Source organism: Fulmarus glacialis, unplaced genomic scaffold (assembly GCF_000690835.1).
Source record: "Fulmarus glacialis isolate BGI_N327 unplaced genomic scaffold, ASM69083v1 scaffold5898, whole genome shotgun sequence".
NCBI classification, from domain to species: Eukaryota; Metazoa; Chordata; class Aves; order Procellariiformes; family Procellariidae; genus Fulmarus; species Fulmarus glacialis.
In genome coordinates, this window is record NW_009227518.1 from 60,172 (window position 1) to 82,482 (window position 22,311).

A 22,311-nucleotide genomic window follows, 5' to 3' on the forward strand; every position below is an offset into this window, starting at 1 on the left:
GAAGTCCTTCATGACACCAACTTAAACAAAACATTTGAAGAAAAAATGGACATTGTCTATCATTTCTCACATTTGCTGCTGCAGAAGGAGTTCAGTGAGTCTTCCTTATGGCACAATACTTCACTAGAAGCAAAAATTTGGGAGTTCTTGCATTTAGCCTTGAGTCCTTTCCTAGAGAACAGCGACAATGGTTATGGGACACCCCAGAACTGCTCTGCTGAGGACATACTCTACATAACACTTGAGATGCTGTTTGAAAATACCACTCTAAGCGAGTCCTTAGCTGGGAGCCCCTGCAAACCCCTCTTTGATTCCATGAGCGTGGAGAGTGGAACAATGGGCAATGACACCTTTAAAAAAGTGTTCCAGCTTGCCATAACGAGCCTGAAACTGTCTCCGGAGTTTGCTGCTGTCTACAAGAACAGCAGTGAACACTTTTCCAAGGAGCTGTCGTGCATCATCCAGTCTCTGCAGTTTTCTCTGAGTTTCCTTTCCAAATTAAACCTTGTCTCCGAGCTGGAAAACTCTTGGGTACAGGAGAAGGCGAGAGCTCTGACTGCTCTCACGGAGGGGCTGCTGCAGAGTAATGCCTCCTGTCCCATCCCAGTCCAAGATGTAGGTGATGTGCTCCCATCTCAGCTTTTGAACATGCTCATTCCTTTCATGGTGAATGAAACAGTACTGAACTCCCTAAATTTCTCTGACAGCTTAGCAGCCTGGAATTACCTGTCCTCACTCTTCAGCGTGGCACAGGATGAGCTCCACATGAACGAGCTGCTGCAGAGCATCCAAGACACCTTCAACCTTACCGAATGGAGTTACTACTCAAGTGTCTGGGATGTGGTTGACAGTTTCCTAAACACAAAAAGGAATCTAACCGAAGCAGCTGCCTTTGCAAAGTTGTTGGAAGCAGTGGCAAACAACTCTGCTAACAATGTGTCAGCTCTAGAAATCATAGAAGCTAGTCACTACATTCTCAAGAGGCTGAACTTCTTTGATCTGCTAAATGAATTCAATATAAGTTCCAGTTTGGCTTTTCTCTCTGACAAAACTAGTTTTGATAGTGTCATTGACATTGTCGCTCATCACTTCATTGTCATGGCAGAAACCCTGTACAACAAGACCCTACCTTGGACTCAGAGTGACCAAACTCTGTCACCAACCAGTTTGATCACACGGTGAGTTTGCTTTTTGGGTATTGTAATTGCATTTATGGGTAGTGACCACCATTCTCATTCCAGCATGTGAAGTATATTATTTTCTTCCAGTGGAGCAACTTAAGCCTGTGATCACCATAGTTTAGGACACTAGGTCTAAGGTGGGTTAAATTGAAGAAGAGGAAATTTCTCCTTGAACTGAACATACAGCCAAAAGTGAGACTTTCAAAAATTTTCTGTGTTGGCATGTATCGGTTCACGGTGGAAGCAGAATCCTGTAGGAGGCTTGCCACCAGTGGTAAACTCTTCAGAAACCCCTTCTTTGTGGTATGACTCTAATTTTTGATTCTCGGTCTCCCCTAGGCATACCTTCCCATTCGTATCTTGCATCCACAGTGAACCTTTCAAGGGTGTTTTCTTGTACATGTGGTTTGAAAGTGAATGACAGCTTTGGGAGATAACAGCAAAAAGAATTGATGAAGTAAAATTGGGAGGGTACCCACTTAGGAGATGTCATGGGAGACACATGGCTTCATCTGGAATTCTTATTTACATTGCCAAGGAGCAGCATCTATACAGCTGACAGGTTGCTCCCTAATATACCTTGTTTCTGAAGGAGAGGCTGATTTAAAATCCTATCTTATTTTTCAGATTTCTGTTTTTAGAATTTGAAAACACCATCTTACAGGTGACAGTGAATAACAGCTATAACCCTTACCTGATGTGTTTAATAAATGCCACTGAAGTTGAAGACAGCAAATTGACAGGTAATCATGATTTCATTAATGTTGTGGGACCTCAGCTGGAATATGTTGTGGCTGTCTTTTCAAAGTGTTTTGTCTAATGACAGGAAGGAATGGTGCTACATGTTTTCATCTGATGGCAATTAACTGGAGCTGTGAGACCTAGGGAAGCCAGACTCCTTTTTTGTTTGAGTTATGTCACATTGCGGATATAAGTTTTCCATTCAACTCTGTCCAAAAGGCACATCTACTCTTCGCTATGTGATGACAGGTTGCTGACACTCAGATAAAGAAATCTTACAAATAGAAACCTATATTCCCTTCACAGCTTTATGTACCCATAAGATGACAGCAGTTATTTTTGAGAGTTAACATGGTATTTCACATAGATACTCATCGTATGAGCTTATTGTAAAACCTGAGAGGTTTATCTGCTCACAGAGTAGAGATACCATGTGTGCTCTGAAGGGCACTGTCAGAAGTCCTGTTACCAGTAGGGGTGAATTTCTTTAGGACCAGAGCACCTACTTGGACTGGATCTGTTATAATCCAGCTTGCAACTTAGGTCTTGGTCTGTGATTTCAGAGTTCCTGAGCCATGTGAATTTGGTGGAAAATAGCAATGCTCAGTAGGCCTCAGAATAAAAGTGCCGATATTCCCATCTGCGAAGTTTCTGCAAGTCTGGCATTTTTGTCTCGAGTAACTTTTGTTTTCTTTCTTGCACAGAAAACATCACACTGCTTTTGAAGCAAACTCATCTGAAAAAGAACTCTTTCATGCAAAATAACACCTCTGAGAAACATTCATCCATACCAGAGCTCCTGAAGCTAAAAGTGAGCCTGCTTAAAATGCTGACTTGAAGGACATCCCGCAGTGATACATGAATGTGCAATGGAGGTTTTGAAAAACAGTGTATTGAAAAAAGTTTCTTAAAAGAACAGCTGATAAAAAGTAGGACTGAAACTCTGTTTTCTGCCTGCTGCCTGTATTTAAAGGTCACCATTAAACTGGGCTGAGGAACTTGTTCTTGTATAAGTCCCTACCAAGTGTACACCCATTTTTCTGAGAAGGTAGAGGTGTTTCTGTCCTCCTAGTCTGTTGGATAGAATGGCTTCTGTTTTCCATCAGCCATCCCAAAAGGATGAGCACTGCATAGATTGCCAGTGGCAGCATATTCCTCATAAATCAGTGCACCAGTGGTTTTTAAGTTCAGTACGTTGAGAATTAGCAAAGCACCTTGCAGAGCTGAGATCGTTCTGGGATGCCTCAGCTTCATTTGAGAAGTACATAGGGAGGAGTTTTCGAAGGCATCGCTAGCAGTTAGATACCTCTGTCCTGCTAAGTGGAATTGTGCATACCCAATTAGCAATTATAAGCACCACTAACTTAGTTACCACTATGCCTAAGGAGCTATACCAACACCAGCATGGCTGGAGTCCAAGTCCCCACATGCTCCCTTAGCCCTAGATGTCTCACAATACCATAATGGTTTCTGAGATTAAGCACTGAAGCAATATTGATTCATGGCTTTCCCTCACAGCTTTGGATTTGGCAATGCCTCTTCTGGATAAAATGCTTCTTACACCATACATACATGACTGCACTAATAGCATGCATGCAATTTATTCTATTTCTCTGAATAAGAAATAGAATTTAGAAGTCTTTTTTAAAAAAGATAACACTATGCAATGCTGTTGCTGTTTAATATATCTGTAACAATAATACGATGAGCCTCAGTGTGACAGGTACTTACAGGCACAAAACAGAAAACAGTTCTTGCCATAAGAGACTGATAAGGTAAATAATGATGTCAGACAAGAGGGCAGCCCATAATATCAGAGTAGGCAAAGGACTATAATTTTACACAGGTTGGCAGGTGCGGAATTCCTGACTTCTAGCCAACTCCATTTCATATGCTGTAGTAGAGATGATCAAGTGGTGTCCGAAAGGCTAAACCTGTTGCACAAGGTAGATTTATTTGGTCTCTGGGAAGATTAATTGGTCAACAGGTAAGTCCAAATGGAGTATTGCTATGTATCTGTGTTGGGCAGGGGAAATGATATGTTAAGGCTTGCAAGGTTTATTAGATCCTGTGCAATGTTGCGTAGCCAGGTCTGCTACAAACTCATGTAGGAATGATTGTTATAAACTGTTCTGTTGGAGACCTTTTGAATGAACTGAAAATATATACTAAAATTTTAATCCTAAAGAAAAATGGAAAAGGACAGCTAGACTCTTTAAAAGTTGCCTTTTATAATTCTGTCATCTAACTGGTGTTTGTGCACTTGTCTTCATTTTCAAAATTTCCTTTGAAGATATCTCACCTCCGGGATCTGACAACACTTCTTTGTGACTATGAGAGCTTTAAGTCAATACAGCGTATTTGCCATCTCCCTAATGTTAGCTTTGGAGAACTGTGTGAACAAAGTCAATCTCATGAGCAGCTCCTCCGCGCTATTGAACTGAGCAATCAAGTTGTGACCAATGTACTGAATCACAGAAGAATCTCACAAGAGCTTCAAAACATACTGATTGGGGATGCCTCAAACATCCAGACACAAATGAAGTGGTGAGGCTCTCCCTCTGAGTTAGACTGCTTTAGTATTCTATTTATGAAATGATGAAATGGCTTCTTGCCTTCTTTTCATATTCCCAATTTTGTTGGTTGTTTTGTCTTTCCAATTTAGGTTTCAAGAAAATGTACCAGAAATTGCTTTCTTTCAAGAGATTCCTCAGTATATGACTGCTTTGAATTCCATGTTGAACATCACTGAGAATTTAACAGATTCTAGCAAGCAAGGTAGTTTTCTGTATTTACTTTACAATGTTGGTAAACATCACCACTAGTATCGTAATTTCTGCTGGAAATCCCAAGACCTGTTTACCTGCCAGGAAGAAACGGGATTAATGAAATAGCCATACACCATGTCCCATGTCCTTGGGATCCTTTACCTAGGGTAATTCTAGAGCCTGTTCTAGACCACCCTTTTGTTTTCTGTACTGCCCAAAAAGTCCTATGTGCTGAAGGTCCCAAGTCTTTGTATTTGAGCAAGTTTTGCTATTAGTAGACCTGTCAACTTCAGCCCACAAATCAGACTGTAAAACCTAGAAAACATGGCTGTATTCTGCAAGTTGTTTTTTTTTTTATCAGCAGTGATAAGCAGTACCGCGGTTCCATACTTTACCTAAAGTCCTCTCTGTGTGCTTGAGATTGCTGTATGTCTGGAGAAAGCTGTTACGTCAATTGTTCTTTGATTGTTCTTTACAGAAAAGTTGAGAGATGTGTTTAAAAATGTGGACCAGCTCAAAGAGGATCTCAAAAACACAACAGGAATGTCCACAGCCAGTATTGATGCTCTTCTGGAAGCATCTCTCCCGGAAAACAGCAGTCAGGTAAGTTTGCTGTCATCCTGGTGGGAGATCTTGTTGCTTTCTACCTCTCAGACCATTAAAACCAGAATTTGTTAGTGAATGCAGCTAAGCAGATCACTGCATGTGTGACAGCACAGGGAGAGGTAGACAATCCCACAGGGATAGACAGCATAGCATGTTATGGATCAAAATAGCCATCAGAAATGCAGTAAGAGCAGTCATTGACGTCAGTTCAGCCATTGGAGACCAAGAGCCATATGGTTTCTCTGGCTGTCACCAGTAGCTGGTAAGCAGCCATGCACTGCCTGGTGAGTGATTGCTCCGATCCGTAGCAAGGGCACAGCTCACTGCAACAGACTAATGAGGACTGAGTGGAGTCCTTGGTGAGGTCCTCAGTGCTGAGGAGTTGTTGCAGTCCAGATAGAAAGCACACCTCTAGCCACAATTCATGAGAGCGCTCGGCATCCAAAAATAGCCTCCCATAATGAGAGATGAGCTTGCCTTCCTCAGCCTCCTGCGCAAACAGAGCTCCAGATGCTTTTCCCCTTCCCAACCATCTTGTCTGGACTGAGCCCCAAACAGCATGCTCTTTTCCAAACTTTACATGCATCAGTCAGTGGGAAATTAAAGCCCCAAAAGCTTGGCAGTACTGTGCAAGCTGGGCAGTAAAACACAGTCCTTAGGATTTGTCCCTTGGAGCGGGAGTAATGGGTAGGCATTTTCTGGTTCTCAGGGTTGAAATATGACAGTGTGGAAAGAACAGCAGCAAGGCAAGATTAATCCACGCATACTGGAGCGAGCAGTCTACCCCCTAACAAATCTTTTCTTTCTTTGTGCAAACACAGTTCATTTCTCAGATCCTCCAGCTGGAGTCTTGTGGCATCCATCCTGCTGACCCACAGCTGCAAACAGTAGTGGAGGAGTTCTGCAATCTCTCTCTTTCAGAGAGGACTCGTGAGACATACATCCTGGGGGTCACACTGTTACGACACTTAGACATTTACAATTTCTTATACAAGGTTAGTACTGGATTTGTAGAGTGCTTTCTATAGTCTTTGCTGCATTTAGTGGCTGAAAGGTCATAAAATATCATTGCAGTGGCCAGAAGCTATGCTGATTCACACAAGCCAAAGATCAGGCTTTGCTCATGCAGTAATTTTTATTGCATATCCATGCTGTGACAGTGTAGATATAAATGAGGATCCCAGCTGATGTAAACCAGCAAACCTCATTTAAAGGCGCTGGACCTACTCTAAATGCCTCCCTATCTGCTAGTATCGTTTATATGCTGTCACAACCTCTTGAACGTTCCGAGCTGAGTTCAGGCTCCCCAAAAATAAGGCACTGGACTGAATTTTTTTATTCCTTGAAAAGGGAAGCCCTGGAAAAAATCCTGTAAAATATGTTTTCCCAGTCTAGTTGGCACTGTCAAGTTATTAAATGATTCAAATATCCCGCGCACACAACTATATACACAGCATGTAAAAATACCATTCACGGAGAAATGCATATTGAACAAATATTTTAAAATGTTACAGAAGTGATCCTGGGGAACAAAAGTTATTAAATGAGAATGCCAGTGAATTTGGCTCCGGTCAAAAGTCACTTGTAGCGTTTGACATCTGTGTTGTGCGAAATGCTACCTCTTAGAGACTCGGGTTATATCCCAGCCAATATCTGATACACATTTTCCAACTGTATGTGTTTGGAAACATGCACTGTTCAGAATATGTAATATTCAGGGGAGTGGTTTGCTAAAGCGCTTGGGGATTTAGGAATACAAATCCCATTCATTTCCCATGGGACATCCGCTCCCTAAGCCTCCTAGCAGTTTTGAAAATCCCACAAGCTTTGTCTTGGAATTAACACAATATGGGCGTGTACATGCATGTGTGGACAGATTCCTGCTAATCATAATTGATTTCCTTTCTGCCTCTTGTAGATGTTTTTCCCTAAGGAACTTCAGAAACCCGTGGACAAGATGTTAGGCCTTCTGACAAAAATGAAATATTTCAGACACCAGGTTGAATCTGGCGTTGATCCATTGCTACAAGCTATTCACTCACTGAAAAAGCTCCGGCAGTCTAGAAATGTGCCACTGACTAAGGTACGTGTAGTCTGCATGTGCTTTGGAGGCAAAACACCACTGGAACAGTTTCCACAGGAATTTCTTACCCTAGAAGTCAAAGGTGCATTAAATCATAGATTACTGATTCTCCTTTAAAGCAGTGGTGTCCTAAGAAGAATCTCTATCAAACTTTTATGTTGCCTTCCTGGGAGAGCTTTGATTTGGAGCAGTGGGACCATCATGTGCTCATGACTGGGCGGACACTAGGAACATGGGCTGTGGGAGGGACACTAAGGAAGAAAAATGCAGGGGATAAACAACTGTCTTGAAGGAGGGTAGACTTCCAGCAAAATATACCGGTCTACTGGAAGGGGTCAGCTTGTGAAAGCAACTGGAGAACTGCCCACTAAAGGCTATCCAAAACCATGTAAGTCAACAGCAAAAATTTGCTTTACCTTTAGTGTGTGTTAGAACACACCCAAAGCCTCAAGACTGCCCAAAACATTCAGTGCAAACCCTGTCCTGCTCTGCCGGTTGCACTAACTCCATCCAGCACTGCATCCAATCCCTCTCTGATCCGTAGTCAAAGACAGCATAGATCACAGGAATCATTTCTAGTAATCACTTTACCTGCGCATTGCAGAACCACATGCCGTTGTGGACTAGATGGGGATAGGGGATGTGCACATCTGCGTGACAAATTCTGTCTTGTAACCCAGGGTATATATGTGTCACCAGCCACACATTACAGGCAATTCCTATACACACGTTATAGGCAATTCCCACATTGGCTTTCATACCTGGAAATGAATTTCCCACCTCTGTCATAGCAGAGGTTAGCCATAAAAGCATGATTTCCATGGAAAGTCCCTTTTTTTGTAGAGACAAATTTCTCATAAGAAAGCAGTGTAAAAATGTTCAGTCCTTGCCTTCTAATTCTGTTACTTCTTTTTCCTCTCAGAATGGGATGCTTTTAGCGTGCAGCATTTATTTGCATTTTGTCTTTTCTCCAGGCATTATTTAAACCAAACAACTTTAGGATAACACATGGCACATTTAAGTCCATGTCAAAAGTCCTCTGCAACCAGGAGATCACACCCCTGTTTTTTGAGTCCTTGCTTCCAGATTTTGGAGACCCTGTAAGCAACAGTTCTTCTGTGGAGGATGTCTATGTCCAAAAGATGATCAGGAAATATGGGATTCCTCATGACTCCAGTAAGTCTGGCTTTTCCTTAAGGCAAAAGTATTTCAGAGCCAAACTCTGCTGTTTCCAGAGAGATCCAGTGCTGAGCTATTCGCCCGTATGTCTCTGGAGGGCTGTAGGTGCTCATGATTTATGCTAGCTGAAGATCTGCACTGCCCTAATTATTGGTGGTTTATTTCCATAAACGTTGAAAGGAAAACAGCCTATGTAGCTTAGCAGTGCTTGACACTGCACTGTTTCCCATTTGTTGGTGATCTGGTCTTAGGGCTTGACAGGTCACTGCTTTTTCTTGATGTGTAGTTTTTCCGACTGTACTGACATTATTAGCACCTCTGAGTTCACAAAACTCCATATAACCTTCAAGCAGAGAATCTTGGCTCGAACAATGACACTTTTGTTGGCTTGAGTTCAGCAACAGGAGATCTTGGGGGTGGATTGCTTTTGTCAAGACACATTATATCAGTCAGTGAAGAGCGCCCTGAAGTCGTTCACTGGACACAGCAACAAACTGGGTGGATGGGAAGAAATACACTGGTAGCTTTCTCATGTCTGGTGTATTTGTGCTCGGTGCAATTTGTTTGCTTTTCTCCCCTTGCAGCACCGTTTTGCTTATCGTTTTACCTGGACCTGGTCAAGACCCCAACTGGAGCTTTAATTTGGTCTTTTTTAAAACCAATGGTGCTTGGGAAGATCCTTTATACACCAGATACCATAGAAACTCGAGCAATCATGGGAAAGGTATGGCTCTGTTTACAGTACATCAGGATACGCCCACTCAAAAGGATTGTGGGCAGAGGCTTGTTTCTTTGAGAAGCAGAAGTCTGTTTTCTGACTGTTTGGAGTATTAGTCAAATTATCTTTTCCTAGTTGCATTGCTGGTCATATGAGTCATCTTTTGTCTTTGAATGAATCTTACCTCCAAAAAATTGCTGTTGGTCTGATATTTATAATACAATTTTTTAAGGCCTTCAGTTTATGAAGTTTCACTCCCATATTTTCAGCCAGTAATAGAGAGATGTCTCCCAGGGCAAATGCTATAACCAGTACTTGTTCGCAAGCAGACCAGTGGTAGAAGGAAAGCTGATATCCAAGACATGCGCCAAATGTCACATATGAGGCCATATTTTTAAGTACTTACATCCAAATTCAGTGTGTTAAGGGACATTTTGCCAGACAGTGATAGGGTGCTAAGAAAAATCCTAAGGAAACCAAATTTGGTCTTAGCTGTTTTATTGATTTATTATTTATTGTTTAAAAGCTGTGAGGTAATGAATAAGTGACTCCTTATATGTTGTGGGCTTTTTTATAGTCTAATGCAACCCTGAAGCAGATGGCTGATCTAGCCCTGAAGTCCCAGGAGTGGTTGGACAAGTCTCCTGTCATCATGAATTCACTGACTAAGTTAAACCAGACTGTTCCGATGATCAAGGTATGAGATCCTACCTCCCCTGTCTCTCTCGCGGGAGGGAATTGGGAGGATGGATTTCTTCACTGAAATAAACCGGGGTTCCAGTGACCTCAGGGACGTCTTAGGTCAGCTGGGGAGACCCTTCTCAGGCTTTTGTCCTGGACTTAACAGTTTCTGTGCCTGCCTGCCTGTTCCTGTAACAGAAATACCCCTGATGTACCTTTCCATGCAAATCCTCTTTCTGAAACAATCTGTTTGTAATATGCTGCTTGACACTGGCCATGCTGAGGCCTGCTGGAGGACTAAGATGAACAGGGAATGCTCTTCAGTTTATAAATTAACTTTTTGCTTGATGGAGTGATCCAACCAGCCAAGACCAGGCAAGAAATGACTTTTTTTCAGAAAATGAAACAGTATCTATAATAAGCATGTAGCTCTGGGTACACACATAAGAGCTGGAAGATGTGTTTGTACCTCAGTGAAAGTAAATAAAATTTCTTTTTCCCCTCCTAAGGAGCCTAGCCTTGCTCGGATACAGAAAGCAGTAGGCTGTAATGTTTCACATACTTGCTTCCCGTTCTCCGCAGTAAAAATTGTCTCCTTTTCTTACAAAACTATGAAAATGAGATCTCTGGAACCCTAAAGCACTAGAAGTTAATTTCAGTGGCTGGAATTCATTGTCATTTCCATGGCACTGAGAGAAAATCCGGAGTGGAAGATGCAAAAGTGAAATGAAATAGTCTCTGCTGACTGCACTCATTGGTGGAATAATGAACTATGCAGCCAAACAAAAATCTGTCTGCTGGTCTCCAAGATAAATTTTGGTCCCCTACCCATTGTCCTCTGGCTGTGTTCACAGGACTTAAAACAGACACAAATGAAATTTACTGCACTTTTAGAATAACAAAGATTATCCATGATTTTTCCATGGGACTCTAGTCCCTGGTGGAGACTCAATAGCCATCTTCTGTTGACTCCAAGAAACACTGGTTTGGAATCACAGGGCTTTGTATGATGTTTTCATTGCTAACATTTCCCCATCCTGATACACAGAGTGAAAGACGGAAGATCAGGAAAGGAGTCGGAGGGGCTTGTACAAGTGCTCAGTGAAGGCAGCTGGTCTGTTATATTTTAGAAATACACTGAATAAGCTCAAGGGCTTCTGGTCAAACTATGCTTTTTTCTTTTTGCTTGTTGATAGAACACCCTGCAGAATCCCTTTGTGCAGGTTTTTATCAAGCTGATGGTGGATTTGGATGCAGTTGAATTGCTGAGTCAAATAAATGAACTGGGTAAGTTGTTCCACATTTGCTGCCTTCCTATTTGTACTTCAGGTCTGGGAGCTCCAGAGTCGCTAAACTGCAGCCATCTTCTGGTACTGCTCTTTGGCCAGTATTGGATGCTTTAGTGCAAGGCAATCTCAGCTGTGCTTCAAAAAATCTTGTGGTCTATGGGAAAAAACTCTTAGAAGGCAAAGGGCTTGTATGAAGAGATGTTTCTCGTGAGTGTTGAAGGGATAGTAGGATGGGAATCTCTGCAGCTGAGTGTGGCCACTGGAGGACACTGTTTAGCCATAATTATGACTTCAAATAAGCTACCTGGGACTCTGCTGGGAAATGTTGTGGAGAGCTCACTTGCATCACATCAGGGTTCAACTTGAAAGTTTTCCAGAGCAGAAAAGCAAGGGATCAGATAAAGGTACCCAGGCTGATGAAGCCAGAGGCATCATTACAGGAGATGCTCTGCTGGAATTCGCTGTTCTCTGGTGGTCCTGCATGGTCCTTCAAGGTGAGAGTTGCTGATCTCCACTGTGGGAATCATCAGCTAACAGTGGTGGTGAATACATCCCCTGTTAGTACGCAGCATGGTGATCACAGTCCCTTCCTAGCTGGTCTTATTGTCCCTACCCACTTGTTCAATGAGTGGCCATACATGTCAACATAAATCTGGGTTATACCAGCAAAACCCAGCATAAACTAAGAGTGGTTGTAGTCTGTTGCAGTCAGAAGGATATTTACATACTGTTCGTGATGACCCCTGTGTTATTTCATGAGTAGCGTCTCCTGTCTTAACTCCCCATAAAATCATCGTGCCTGCAGCAGCTGTTCCATATTAGTTACACTGCATTATGCAGTCACCTTTTAAAACAGCCAGGAAACAGCAGCATCTTTATTAAAGTGCATTATCAGGTTTAGTACACACATCAGCACAACAGACATAATGTTTCCTTGATGTGCTTCTATAAAGCACATTCTCCCCTGAGACAGAGCAGCTCAACAGATGAGTTGATTACATCAAAAACCATAAGATGTGGAAAGAATGGCGAGCATCATATGAGAGTATAAAACCTCAGCAAGTTAGTGGCAACTTCTGATTCGGGATGGCTGTCACATCCCATTGCTGGCATCCTCCCAAAGGCAAACTCATGAGCATATGACAAATTATTAGCATAAAAATTGGGTCAACAACATGCCTTCATTGCACTGCTAAGTGCGGAAATGTATTTTATACTTAATGTTTAGGATGATGGGTTTTTTCCTTCTTTTCTGGTGTCATTGTTAGTGTAAAGAGCAGAATGATGTGATGGATTTTTTGCTGTGTGTAGTGATGCTATTGGTTTTGTTTGTGTTTGTTTGGTTTTTTTTTCCAGATGATATTCGGCTGGAATTGCAGAACAACGCTGACATTGTCGATCAGCTGAATACGTTAGCTACCCTTGCTGTAAATGTGTCTTCCTGTGTCTCATTTAATCGCATTCAGGCAGTCAGAAACTTAGAAGAAATGGAAATGGTGGCTAAAGAGCTCTTTCTGAAGAACGAGCTTTTCGCAAGTATGTGACAGAGTCTCGAGTCCCGTTGTAAATTAAAGTTAGCCTGGTACAGGGTGGGAGTTCAGCATAAGAAGTTTGGCTTTCAACCAGCAATTGTTGTGGTCACAGCTCCCACGCACAGCAATTGATTTTGAGCCAGTGTGTATGGGACCTGCACACTGAAACCTCCTTATGGCAGTGTTTTACACTCTCCTTTTTATACCTCCACTTCTCTTACACCTCCACTGTCTGTACAGAAGGCCTTTGGTCAGCTGGTGTTTTCTCTTGATTAATTCTCAGTTTGAACGAAATTTCACTGCCCTTAGGAGATCTTCACAACAGCTGCCTTCTTTCAGGCCCCCACGGGAAAAGATGCTTTAATCGAGAAAGATATGAGACACTTCAAATTATTAGAAGGTCATAAAGCTCTTGAGACCTTCCAGCCAAGCACTGCAATATTGTGTTGGGTCTTCTCAGACACACTTTTCACATTTGTGGGATCGGATTGCAGCTTCAGATCAGACCGCAGAGAGGGGCAGGGGGGAGTAGAGAATAGGAACTTATATTAATTTGAATGATACAAATGTGTCTTAATTTTTAAAGAATGCCCAATATCTCCTCAATTAGGATTTATTGGTAAGTCCTGTGACCTGTTTGGTTTTATACCTCATAATTTAGGGGTAGATAGAAATCTTTTCTTTTCTTGGAACTTCTGACCCTGATAATATTTGTCTATTCTCATAAAAGCAGTTTTCTTCCCTGTTTGTCCTCCATTCTATCGTATGCTTTATATATGGAATAATCAAGAAAAACATTCTGGAGAGAAAAACATCTGTGGTATTGGCTCTACTCAAACAGACATTTTAAAGGAAAAAAAGTCCTGTCTATCAAACTGTATCTACAGCATGTCATTTCCTAACAGGACTTGCAAAGCTTTTATATTCTTCGACATCTCAGCTTTGAAGGAATTTGTGTGGGCACAAAAATATGTGTATAGGTCATGAACAATTTTCAACACCGCATTCCGGAGGTTTTTATGTTACAGCATCGCTATGTGAGCTCTATTGATAGAGTACCTCTGGCCACGTTCATGAGAGGTGTGTGTGCTGAGTGACACACCTAACAGATATGTGACAGTCCATGTTAACAGCAAGATTTTTCCAAATACAGCTGGATATTTTAAGAGCCTTTGATTTTTGAATGCTCAGTGGGAAAAAATATAAAGGCTCTGGGGGTGTATTTCACACCCAGAATCACTGGTCACATTTGAAAGTACGAGTAGCTGCAGTGATGTATAGTTTCCACTTCTAGACCCTCCATAAGCAGCCTACCCATCTGAGCATTATTTGTGCAGCAAAGAAATGAAATGATGGATTGTAATGTAGAAAAGGCTTATAAAAATGACAAGTTCCTACGTATCTGTGTGTACTGCTCCCGTGCTGTCGACTCTGAAGGAAAGCCTTTTCCCTTTCTTTTCCAAGGTGTCATTTTCAAGCTGCCTTCAAGCCATAGCAGCCCTGGACGCTCAGTTCACGGGGACTTGGCCCTCCCTCCTGTGCTCAACTACACCATCCGAATGAGCAGCAGGATCACGCAAACCACCAACAGAATAAGGGAGCGCATCTGGACAGTGGGCCCGCACAATTCCACCTCGCAGAGCCAGATTTACAGCCGGGCGTTTATTTATATCCAGGACAGCATTGAAAGAGCCATTATTGAGTTACAGACTGGCAAGAAGCCAGAGGAAATAGCTGTTCAAGTCCAGGCCATGCCTTACCCCTGCTACAACAAGGATATGTAAGTTTGTGTGGCTTTTGTCTTCATGCTTTATGTAAGCTCATCTTGTCTGACTAGTGGAGTTCATGGACTGCGCTGGTCTTAATACCATGTTCACATGGCACAGAAGTAACTTCATTTTGTGTTTGTTGGTTTTTTTTTCCCCAAGGGTCTGAACAAAAGAGAGAATTTTGGACTCTAGTATAAATGGTCTATGTTTAGTTTACCTAATCTTTTGTTTTCGGTGCTCTGTATGTACCTGAATTGTCATGGTAACTATAGGTTTTACAGCAAGTAAAATTTGCTGTCCCTGTTTTACTACACATGGTGGAACTGAGACTGGGGTTGGCAGGACTTGGGTTAAATATGAGTGTTGGCTTATTCTGCAGGTGTTTACATGCAGACAATGCAGCAAAACTTAGAAAATGTATGTATGGGGCAAAAAAAGACTCCCTAGGTTTATGAGCTTTGTTCCTAGAGGTTGCTATCCAGCTGTGGTATATGTTATTCATTGCAGTGATTCTAGCTAACGTTCAGTGTGTAGTGAATAGTTCTCAATACAGGTGCCTCTTAGATTTAAGAAGGATAAGAGGGAAGATGAAATTGTACCATTCATCTCTGCAGTAATGAGGGAGGACAGAGAAGCTTTTGATGTGCTGAGTTGCCAGGGTTAACAGGCTGTTATACAGGGCAGTGCAGCGTGAACTGTGTGTGGACCAGGATAAGTTTTGAATGGTGAAGCAGATCAAAAAGTTTTGGATCATTTTCCTTTCCACTCATCTTGAGCCAGATCTGCAGCTAGTATAAACTGCATCTCTGCCAAACGCAATAGAGAGAAGCGAATCTCTCACAGCTGAGGACCTGCCCCTCTGGCAAGACAATTTTGGTCTGCGTTGGAAAGCTGGCAACATGGTACTTCCTCAGAGTTATTACCGTGACCACAGCTGGTGGCCAAACTGTGTGGAAAACACACAGGGAAGGGATTTCATGTCCATCAGAAAACACTGAAAGATGTTCAACGAATAGTATTGGTAGGTTGGATGGTCACTCCACCCTGACATGAGGGTCTCCCTTGGACTAAAAGTACAGACTAGACTTTAGAACTCTATCTATTGAAAAGCCTGCGTGTCTACTGCATGAGCTAACAGGTTATCTGGGAGCTATAGCTATAGGAGCTATAGCAGACCCATTAACCTCTTGTGTCAGCCTGTCACTTAAGACAGTTGGGGACCTGTAATCTCTTTTCAAGGTAACAGCATGCAAAGTGCCTGCAAGTATGCAGGCAGTAAGCATTCAAACCAAGCGTCAACGTCTTGCAGCAAATACATGGATTATTGCTGATAGTTTTGTACAATGATTACCTGGCTGCTGGAGGCATTTATGACAGTGCTGTCTGCTCCTTTTCTTGTTCTTGGGCTGCTGAGAGAAGAGCTTGCGTTCGGGTTTCCCTCCCCACCCCAGGTTCAGAGGGACATGAGTTTGCTCAGTTATTAAAATACCTAAAGGCTTTGGATTTGCGTCCAGTAGAAGTTATCATAAAATGACTGTTTATCGATTGTTATCATATAGTTACCATCCTAAAAAAAATATATATACTAGTACACAGAAGGTGTTGGGAAATGCTGAATTTTTAATAGCCTAGAGATCATGTACAAGGTGGTAGCCAAAAAAACCCCAAACAGCAAAGAACTAGTAGAGCTGCTGAAATGCCTTTTCATTGTTCTTTATAAATATGGCTTCATTTGTGTGGAAGCATTTCCTGAAAGCGCTGGTTTATGGGAAATTTTCAGCTTTACAGGTAAAAAAATTTAAAACCAAATGTAATCATATTAATTTCTTACTATTATTGTACATTAAACTTTTCCCAGGAATAACACTGATTTTTTTTTTTTTAAGCCAGGTTTAGAAATGAGGGAGGAAAGCATAAGCCCTGTAGATACAATGAAGTGAATCTCCTGCTATAAAAACTTACTTTCCATCACAAAAGGAGAAATTTACTGTTGGCCATTGTTGTCTTTTTTCTGCGCACATTTGGCACAGGAAGAAGGTTTTAAATAAAGTGAGGAGCCAAGAATTGTGAAGCCCACATTGTAGACCTGGATCCGCAATACCTGTCCCATGGGGTGATAGGACAGACACTCTGAGGGGAAGCACCTATGTCGAAACTCCAGCACCAGGAAATATGGCCTGATTATGGCCATTATATCTATTAACAGAACTGGGAATTATGGCTGGCTGCTGTGATGTTTCAGAATGGGATGCACCCCATCAGAGAGCCAGGAGATGCCACTGCCCATGGCAGTTTCTGCTCCTGCCAGTGGTGCTGCCAAGCAAAACTTCCAGAATGCATCCGGAAAACCCTCTGTAATTTAAAAATTGAAAAAAATTTTGAAGAGTCAGCAGTTTCATGAACAGAAAATCCGATGCAATGGCAAAATAGCCTTTTTTGTAATTATTAATTATACTCCACGTTTTGAAATACAAGCATGTCTTTCCAGTACCAAAGTATTATTCTGAAAAATATATTCTGTGTAAAGCCTTAATCCCCAGAACATTTCATATTCAGCTAAAGCCTGCATTTGCCTTTTACAGGTTCTTAACCAGCGTGACCTACTCTCTTCCATTTGCTCTGATGGCTGCCTGGGTGCTGTTTATAGCTGATTTTGTTAAAACACTTGTTCAAGAGAAAGATCTGAGGCTTTATGAGGTACGGTAAAACTTTCTGGGGCATGCAAAATTATAAACAGATTTTCCTGATTAGTGGGTAGTATGTCTCATGTGCAATACTAAATGGAGCAAAACAAGCATTAAGGAAAATAATATTCCAAATACCTATTGTTTGACCTGAAGTGTTTGAATTCTGACATTGTAACCAAGCTCAAAACCATAGAAATGCAGAGCATTTGCCCTTCAAGTGGTGAGAATATTGCTTTGCAGTTCTGAACACTGGAAACATGAGGACCTCACAAAATTACAAGATTTCTGAAGATTTAAAGCTCTCTAAAAATTGGCTTTGAGTCATACCTATTGGGGACATAGACGTGAAAAGTTACTTATTTCCTATCCCTGAAGTTATTATACTTAATATTTCAGAAGGTGCTACATATTACATCAGCTCCTCTGAAATGAAGTTCTTCATTCAGGTTACCTATTGGAAAAGAAATGACATCGAGACATAGTGTATTTATTAAATTAACTCAGGTTTTCAGTGTGAACACAGTCAACAGAGATGAGCAGCAAAGAACTTTTGTAAAACTAAGCTTCAGCAAGCAACAAAAGCTCAAGCAGATTTGGTTTTTATCCGGTACCATGGAAACAAATACTGATTCACCAAAAACATTTCCGAGAAAGGGCACTCTGTGAACTGTGATGAGATTGAAAATGGATGAACCCCAGTGGCTAGCTGACAGCGCCTTACTCCAGTTTAGGGAACCCAGTTTCACTGTCTCTAAATACCAGGGTGTCAGTAATCTTTTTAGGTGTGTAATAATCTACAACAAGACACCAGCACCTGTAGTTTCTTTTGGATTTATAAGTACAAATTTACAGTTTTATACAAGTCGTGTGGACTTGATCATCAGCCAATATAAATTCATATTGCTTCCTTATAACCATGGTAATTTAGCTATTATTTGTTGTCTTGGGGGTGTGTGAGAAATGGTTTGGTTTCAAAGATACTTAAGAGCTTTTACACTCAAGCCACTGGATCAATTAGCATTATTTTAAAAAATAACCAAAATGCTTTAGAAAAGTTACAAATCTAAGGCCAGAAGTTGTTTTGGAGCTTACGGGCTGTGACGCTTCTTACTTGCAGTTCCTGTCTATACTGTTCTTTTGCAATAGACTGCTTTGCAAACCTAGGGCATTCCAGAAATGCGAGTGCATCGTTTCTCCCTGGTTATCAACATGCAGTATGCCAAAGTATGAAAGAACATGTTTTGGTTGTATGCCCTGTCCAGAAACTGAAAAAAGAAACAGTTCAATATCAGCAGAAAGATCTCTTAACAAACAGTTGTCATTTGTGATTCTTTTTTTCACCTTTCTCTCTGTAGTACATGAAAATGATGGGTGTTAATGCCAGCAGCCATTTCATCGCCTGGTTCATAGAGTGCGCCATCTTCCTTCTAATTACTGTCACCTTCCTCATCATTGTTCTAAAAGTGGGTGACATCCTTCCCAAAACAAACACAGCTCTCCTGTTTGTGTACCTTATGGACTACAGCCTGTCCATCATAGCCATGAGCTATTTCATCAGTGTTTTCTTCAATAACACCAACATAGCGGCCTTGGTGGGCAGTCTCGTGTACATCCTCACCTTCTTCCCCTTCATCGTGTTGCTCGTCATCGAGAATCATTTGAGCTTCTCTGTGAAGAGCCTACTGGTAAGTTCTGCTTTTCAGTAACAGGGACCATGTGTGTGGAAGCAGACACTCACTTTCAATAAACTGCAGCTCTTATTATGGCTTGTGTCACAAATATACGTGAGTTGGGTGCCTTTCTAAATTCTGTCAGTGGGTGTTGACGGGTACAACAGCATGACAGGAGAGTTGGCCATGGCCTGTTTGGGGGAGAGCTGGTATTAGTTGCATCACATGACTGAAAGCAATACTTGTGGAATTTTATTGAGTTCCCACCTACCAGCTGCATCAGAGTAGTTTGAGTTATGTACTTTGCCCTTTCGAATTGCAAAGCAAAATGGGTTACTTTCAACCACTGTGAAAAATGAGGCTGTCTCAGTAAAGAGTTTAGGTAGCAGGGCTGTGAAGGAGGGCTGGCTCTGCTCATTGCTGGCTCTGCTCATCCTTTAGCTTCATGTATCTCAAATTCCTAGCCATGGAAATAGACGTAAAGCCTTGTTTCTTACCAAGGGTAGAAATAAGTAGGTATTAGGTTCTAGTAGCCAGACTTGTTTTCTTTGAGTCACTAAATTCAGGAAAGGACATCTATTGATGCAAGTGGTAAAATTATTAACCACATGGCAGGTAATTCTCAAGCACTGCTGTATTTCAAAAGCCTAAAATAAAGCCTTGTATGAGGGAGGAAGATGGGTCCTGGGTGTGGAAGCAAAAGGAAGGCAGGCTGTAAGGAGACATTACAGCCTATCACCAGAAGCACTGCCCATCGTAAGGCTGGTCCAGTGCTCTTTGGGACTGTTGGGAAAAAAAAAAACCCCACTCATTTTTCTGGCTACTGGACCAAGCCAATGAAGTACCTGATTGGTTGACTGACTTGATTTCTCTTTGAGACTAATTCATAAGTTCTTTGTTTTCCGTTTTGCTTATTCCACAGAGTCTGTTGTCTCCAACTGCATTCAGTTATGCAAGTCAATACATTGCTCGATATGAGGCACAGGGCATAGGTATGTTTATTGTAGACAAAACTAGGCTTTCTAGACAAAACTAGGCTTTGAGCTCCCATGGTTGTGACATTTCATTAACTAATATGGATTCTGTTTGTATTTCTAAATTCCTTTCTGCAGGTCTGCAGTGGGACAACATGTATAAGTCCCCAATGATTGGCGACAACACTTCATTTGGCTGGATGTGCTGGCTCATTCTGATAGACTCTTTCATTTACTTCATCCTGGGATGGTATATAAGGAATGTTTTCCCAGGTAAGGATACAAAGCATTGAGACTGGTGCTGTACCATCTCTTTTGGAAAACAATGAATACAACACTGGCTGATTCCATTGTTCAGGCAGTAAGACAGTCTGCACACACAGGTTACCCCTGTTTCTAGATCAAGGGGAGCATGACTTTGTGGATGTCTGAGAGTATTAATGAAACTGAGAGCAGAACAAGGGAGAATTAGGGTTCCTCTGCTTACCACATGGGTAGGTGGGTCTCCTGAAGAAGCTGAAGCCAAGGACGTGGGAGGATGTGTTTCTGGTCAGCTCGGTGAAAATGAGAACAGAGCATGTTAGCCTGCATTTGTCAGTTGAGTGATTTTGTGTTGCGTTACTTACATTATTTGATTTCAAAAAGTAATTCCTGCCTTGGGCAAGAGCCAGTACATTTGTCTTTTGCTTTTCTTCCTCACCTAATGAAGCAGTCCACTGGCATACGGAGATCTACTCAGTGGAAAATGTAAAGTACTCCTGCCCTCCAGCTATGAAGTTACTCAGAATAACAAATTAGCAGATGCTTCCTACTGTGTCAATTGGGCAAATTCTCTACCAAGTATCCGTAGTACATGAGCACATCAAGAGGGGACAGATATCTGTGGAGTTTATTTTTGCTATTTTGAGTGCACACCAATAGTGATACTTCCTACAGAAACAGATACCTGAATGAGATTCCTCTTCTCCTTGCAGGTAGATACGGCATGGCTGCTCCCTGGTATTTCCCATTGCTTCCATCTTACTGGGTCGAATACAACAGTTACCTCCCCTTCTGGAACGAGAAACGAAAAGGCCTTCTCTTCACCAAGCTGATGTTAAGGAAAGAAGCCACCCTCAACAACAAGATATGTATGTGAATGCTAGACGAGGTAGCCATACTAACTTACGTTTTAGGTAAAGGAAGCCAAATTTATAAAGGGGCACCATACTCAGAAAGCACATTTCTGTATTGATCCTTACTTTGTATCACAAGAAAAATTGGAAGCTGTTACTTACCTGAATAGAGGTTTGGCTTTTAAATTATGCTCGTTCTTTCTATTCGATGTGGAAATCCAGTACTGATATTCACATACATATTTGTGTATGTTGTAGTTGGGCAGTTACCTTAGATGCATATATCTCACTCTACAATGCTCTATGTAGAAATACACTTTTGTTTGTGCAAGCAAATAGAGGTTTCCACTTGGCAAAAGGGATGTGTGCTTCTTTATTCATCTCTTTAATTATTTAGCCTGTAAAATACTGTGAAATCACACATAAAAGCTTGCTGATTCTACCTAACTGAAAATAACTCAGTAGTTTTGCTGTACGTCCTCTAATTTTCTGTGCTTGCTTAGTATAACTTAAGTTAGGTGCTCCAAAACATCTAAATATGAGACCTTTTCAAAAGTGATTAATGCTTATTGTCAGGAGTTATTAGAAGCTGCAGAAGTAAAAAGGAGAAATCGCAGAGAGCCCAAAATGATACAGATCCTGTGAAATGTTCTCTACATTCCTAGCTGAAAGGCACCTACTTTTGCTGTATTTTGTTTTTAAAAGCCCTGCTTATCTCTGAGGTGAAAAAAGTAGCACAAACACTTGCTGCAGTGCAGTAACTGTCCTCTGACCCTTCCCTTTGGTGTCAAAGGTGCCCCTCCTCCTCACCTGGAACCGGAACCCACTGATCTTACCTTGGGAGTCTCCCTCCATGGCATAACAAAGGTCTATGGATCCAAAGCTGCAGTGGACAACCTCAGCCTCAACTTCTATGAAGGGAATATCACTTCCCTGCTGGGACACAATGGAGCCGGGAAAACTACAACCATGTGCGTATCCTTTAAAGCTGCTTTTTATATAGTGTGGGATATGATTGGGTGAACAAGAGAGCAAGTGGCACTGTGCAGGGTTGGGAGACTGAATAAGATGCTTTATTAGGCCAAATCTCTCTTGTAGTTTTATCTTGCTCATGGATGACCTCAGCAGTCTCTTCATCTATTAGAATTAAAGGTTCTTTTCTGCTTAGGAACATGCTTTTTAATCTGGTAGGGTACCTGTAATACACAGCACAGCAGCTGTTCTAGCATTTTGTTCCATGATATTATGGTGCCTGGGGTTAGGTTGTTCTGAAAGCTGTGGGTAGCTTGTGCACGCACCAAAGCTGAAGTGATATTAG

The 22,311-nt window shown here is 41.7% G+C and overlaps 1 protein-coding gene across 1 annotated transcript in view; it reads left to right on the forward strand.

Moving 5' to 3' along the window:
- The window catches only part of ABCA12 (ATP-binding cassette, sub-family A (ABC1), member 12), a 64,678-nt gene that overhangs the window by 10,943 nt on the left and 31,424 nt on the right, over window positions 1-22,311 (forward strand). The window contains exons 8-27 of the mRNA XM_009583163.1: window positions 85-1,178; window positions 1,809-1,924; window positions 2,627-2,733; window positions 4,216-4,469; window positions 4,588-4,700; window positions 5,169-5,293; window positions 6,118-6,291; window positions 7,215-7,379; window positions 8,354-8,555; window positions 9,143-9,282; window positions 9,854-9,973; window positions 11,154-11,244; window positions 12,603-12,782; window positions 14,243-14,558; window positions 17,130-17,244; window positions 18,590-18,919; window positions 19,827-19,896; window positions 20,017-20,151; window positions 20,853-21,008; window positions 21,787-21,964. Of these exons, the coding sequence (XP_009581458.1) occupies window positions 85-1,178; window positions 1,809-1,924; window positions 2,627-2,733; window positions 4,216-4,469; window positions 4,588-4,700; window positions 5,169-5,293; window positions 6,118-6,291; window positions 7,215-7,379; window positions 8,354-8,555; window positions 9,143-9,282; window positions 9,854-9,973; window positions 11,154-11,244; window positions 12,603-12,782; window positions 14,243-14,558; window positions 17,130-17,244; window positions 18,590-18,919; window positions 19,827-19,896; window positions 20,017-20,151; window positions 20,853-21,008; window positions 21,787-21,964 (4,181 nt within the window). The remainder of the gene's footprint in view (window positions 1-84; window positions 1,179-1,808; window positions 1,925-2,626; window positions 2,734-4,215; window positions 4,470-4,587; window positions 4,701-5,168; window positions 5,294-6,117; window positions 6,292-7,214; window positions 7,380-8,353; window positions 8,556-9,142; window positions 9,283-9,853; window positions 9,974-11,153; window positions 11,245-12,602; window positions 12,783-14,242; window positions 14,559-17,129; window positions 17,245-18,589; window positions 18,920-19,826; window positions 19,897-20,016; window positions 20,152-20,852; window positions 21,009-21,786; window positions 21,965-22,311) is intronic.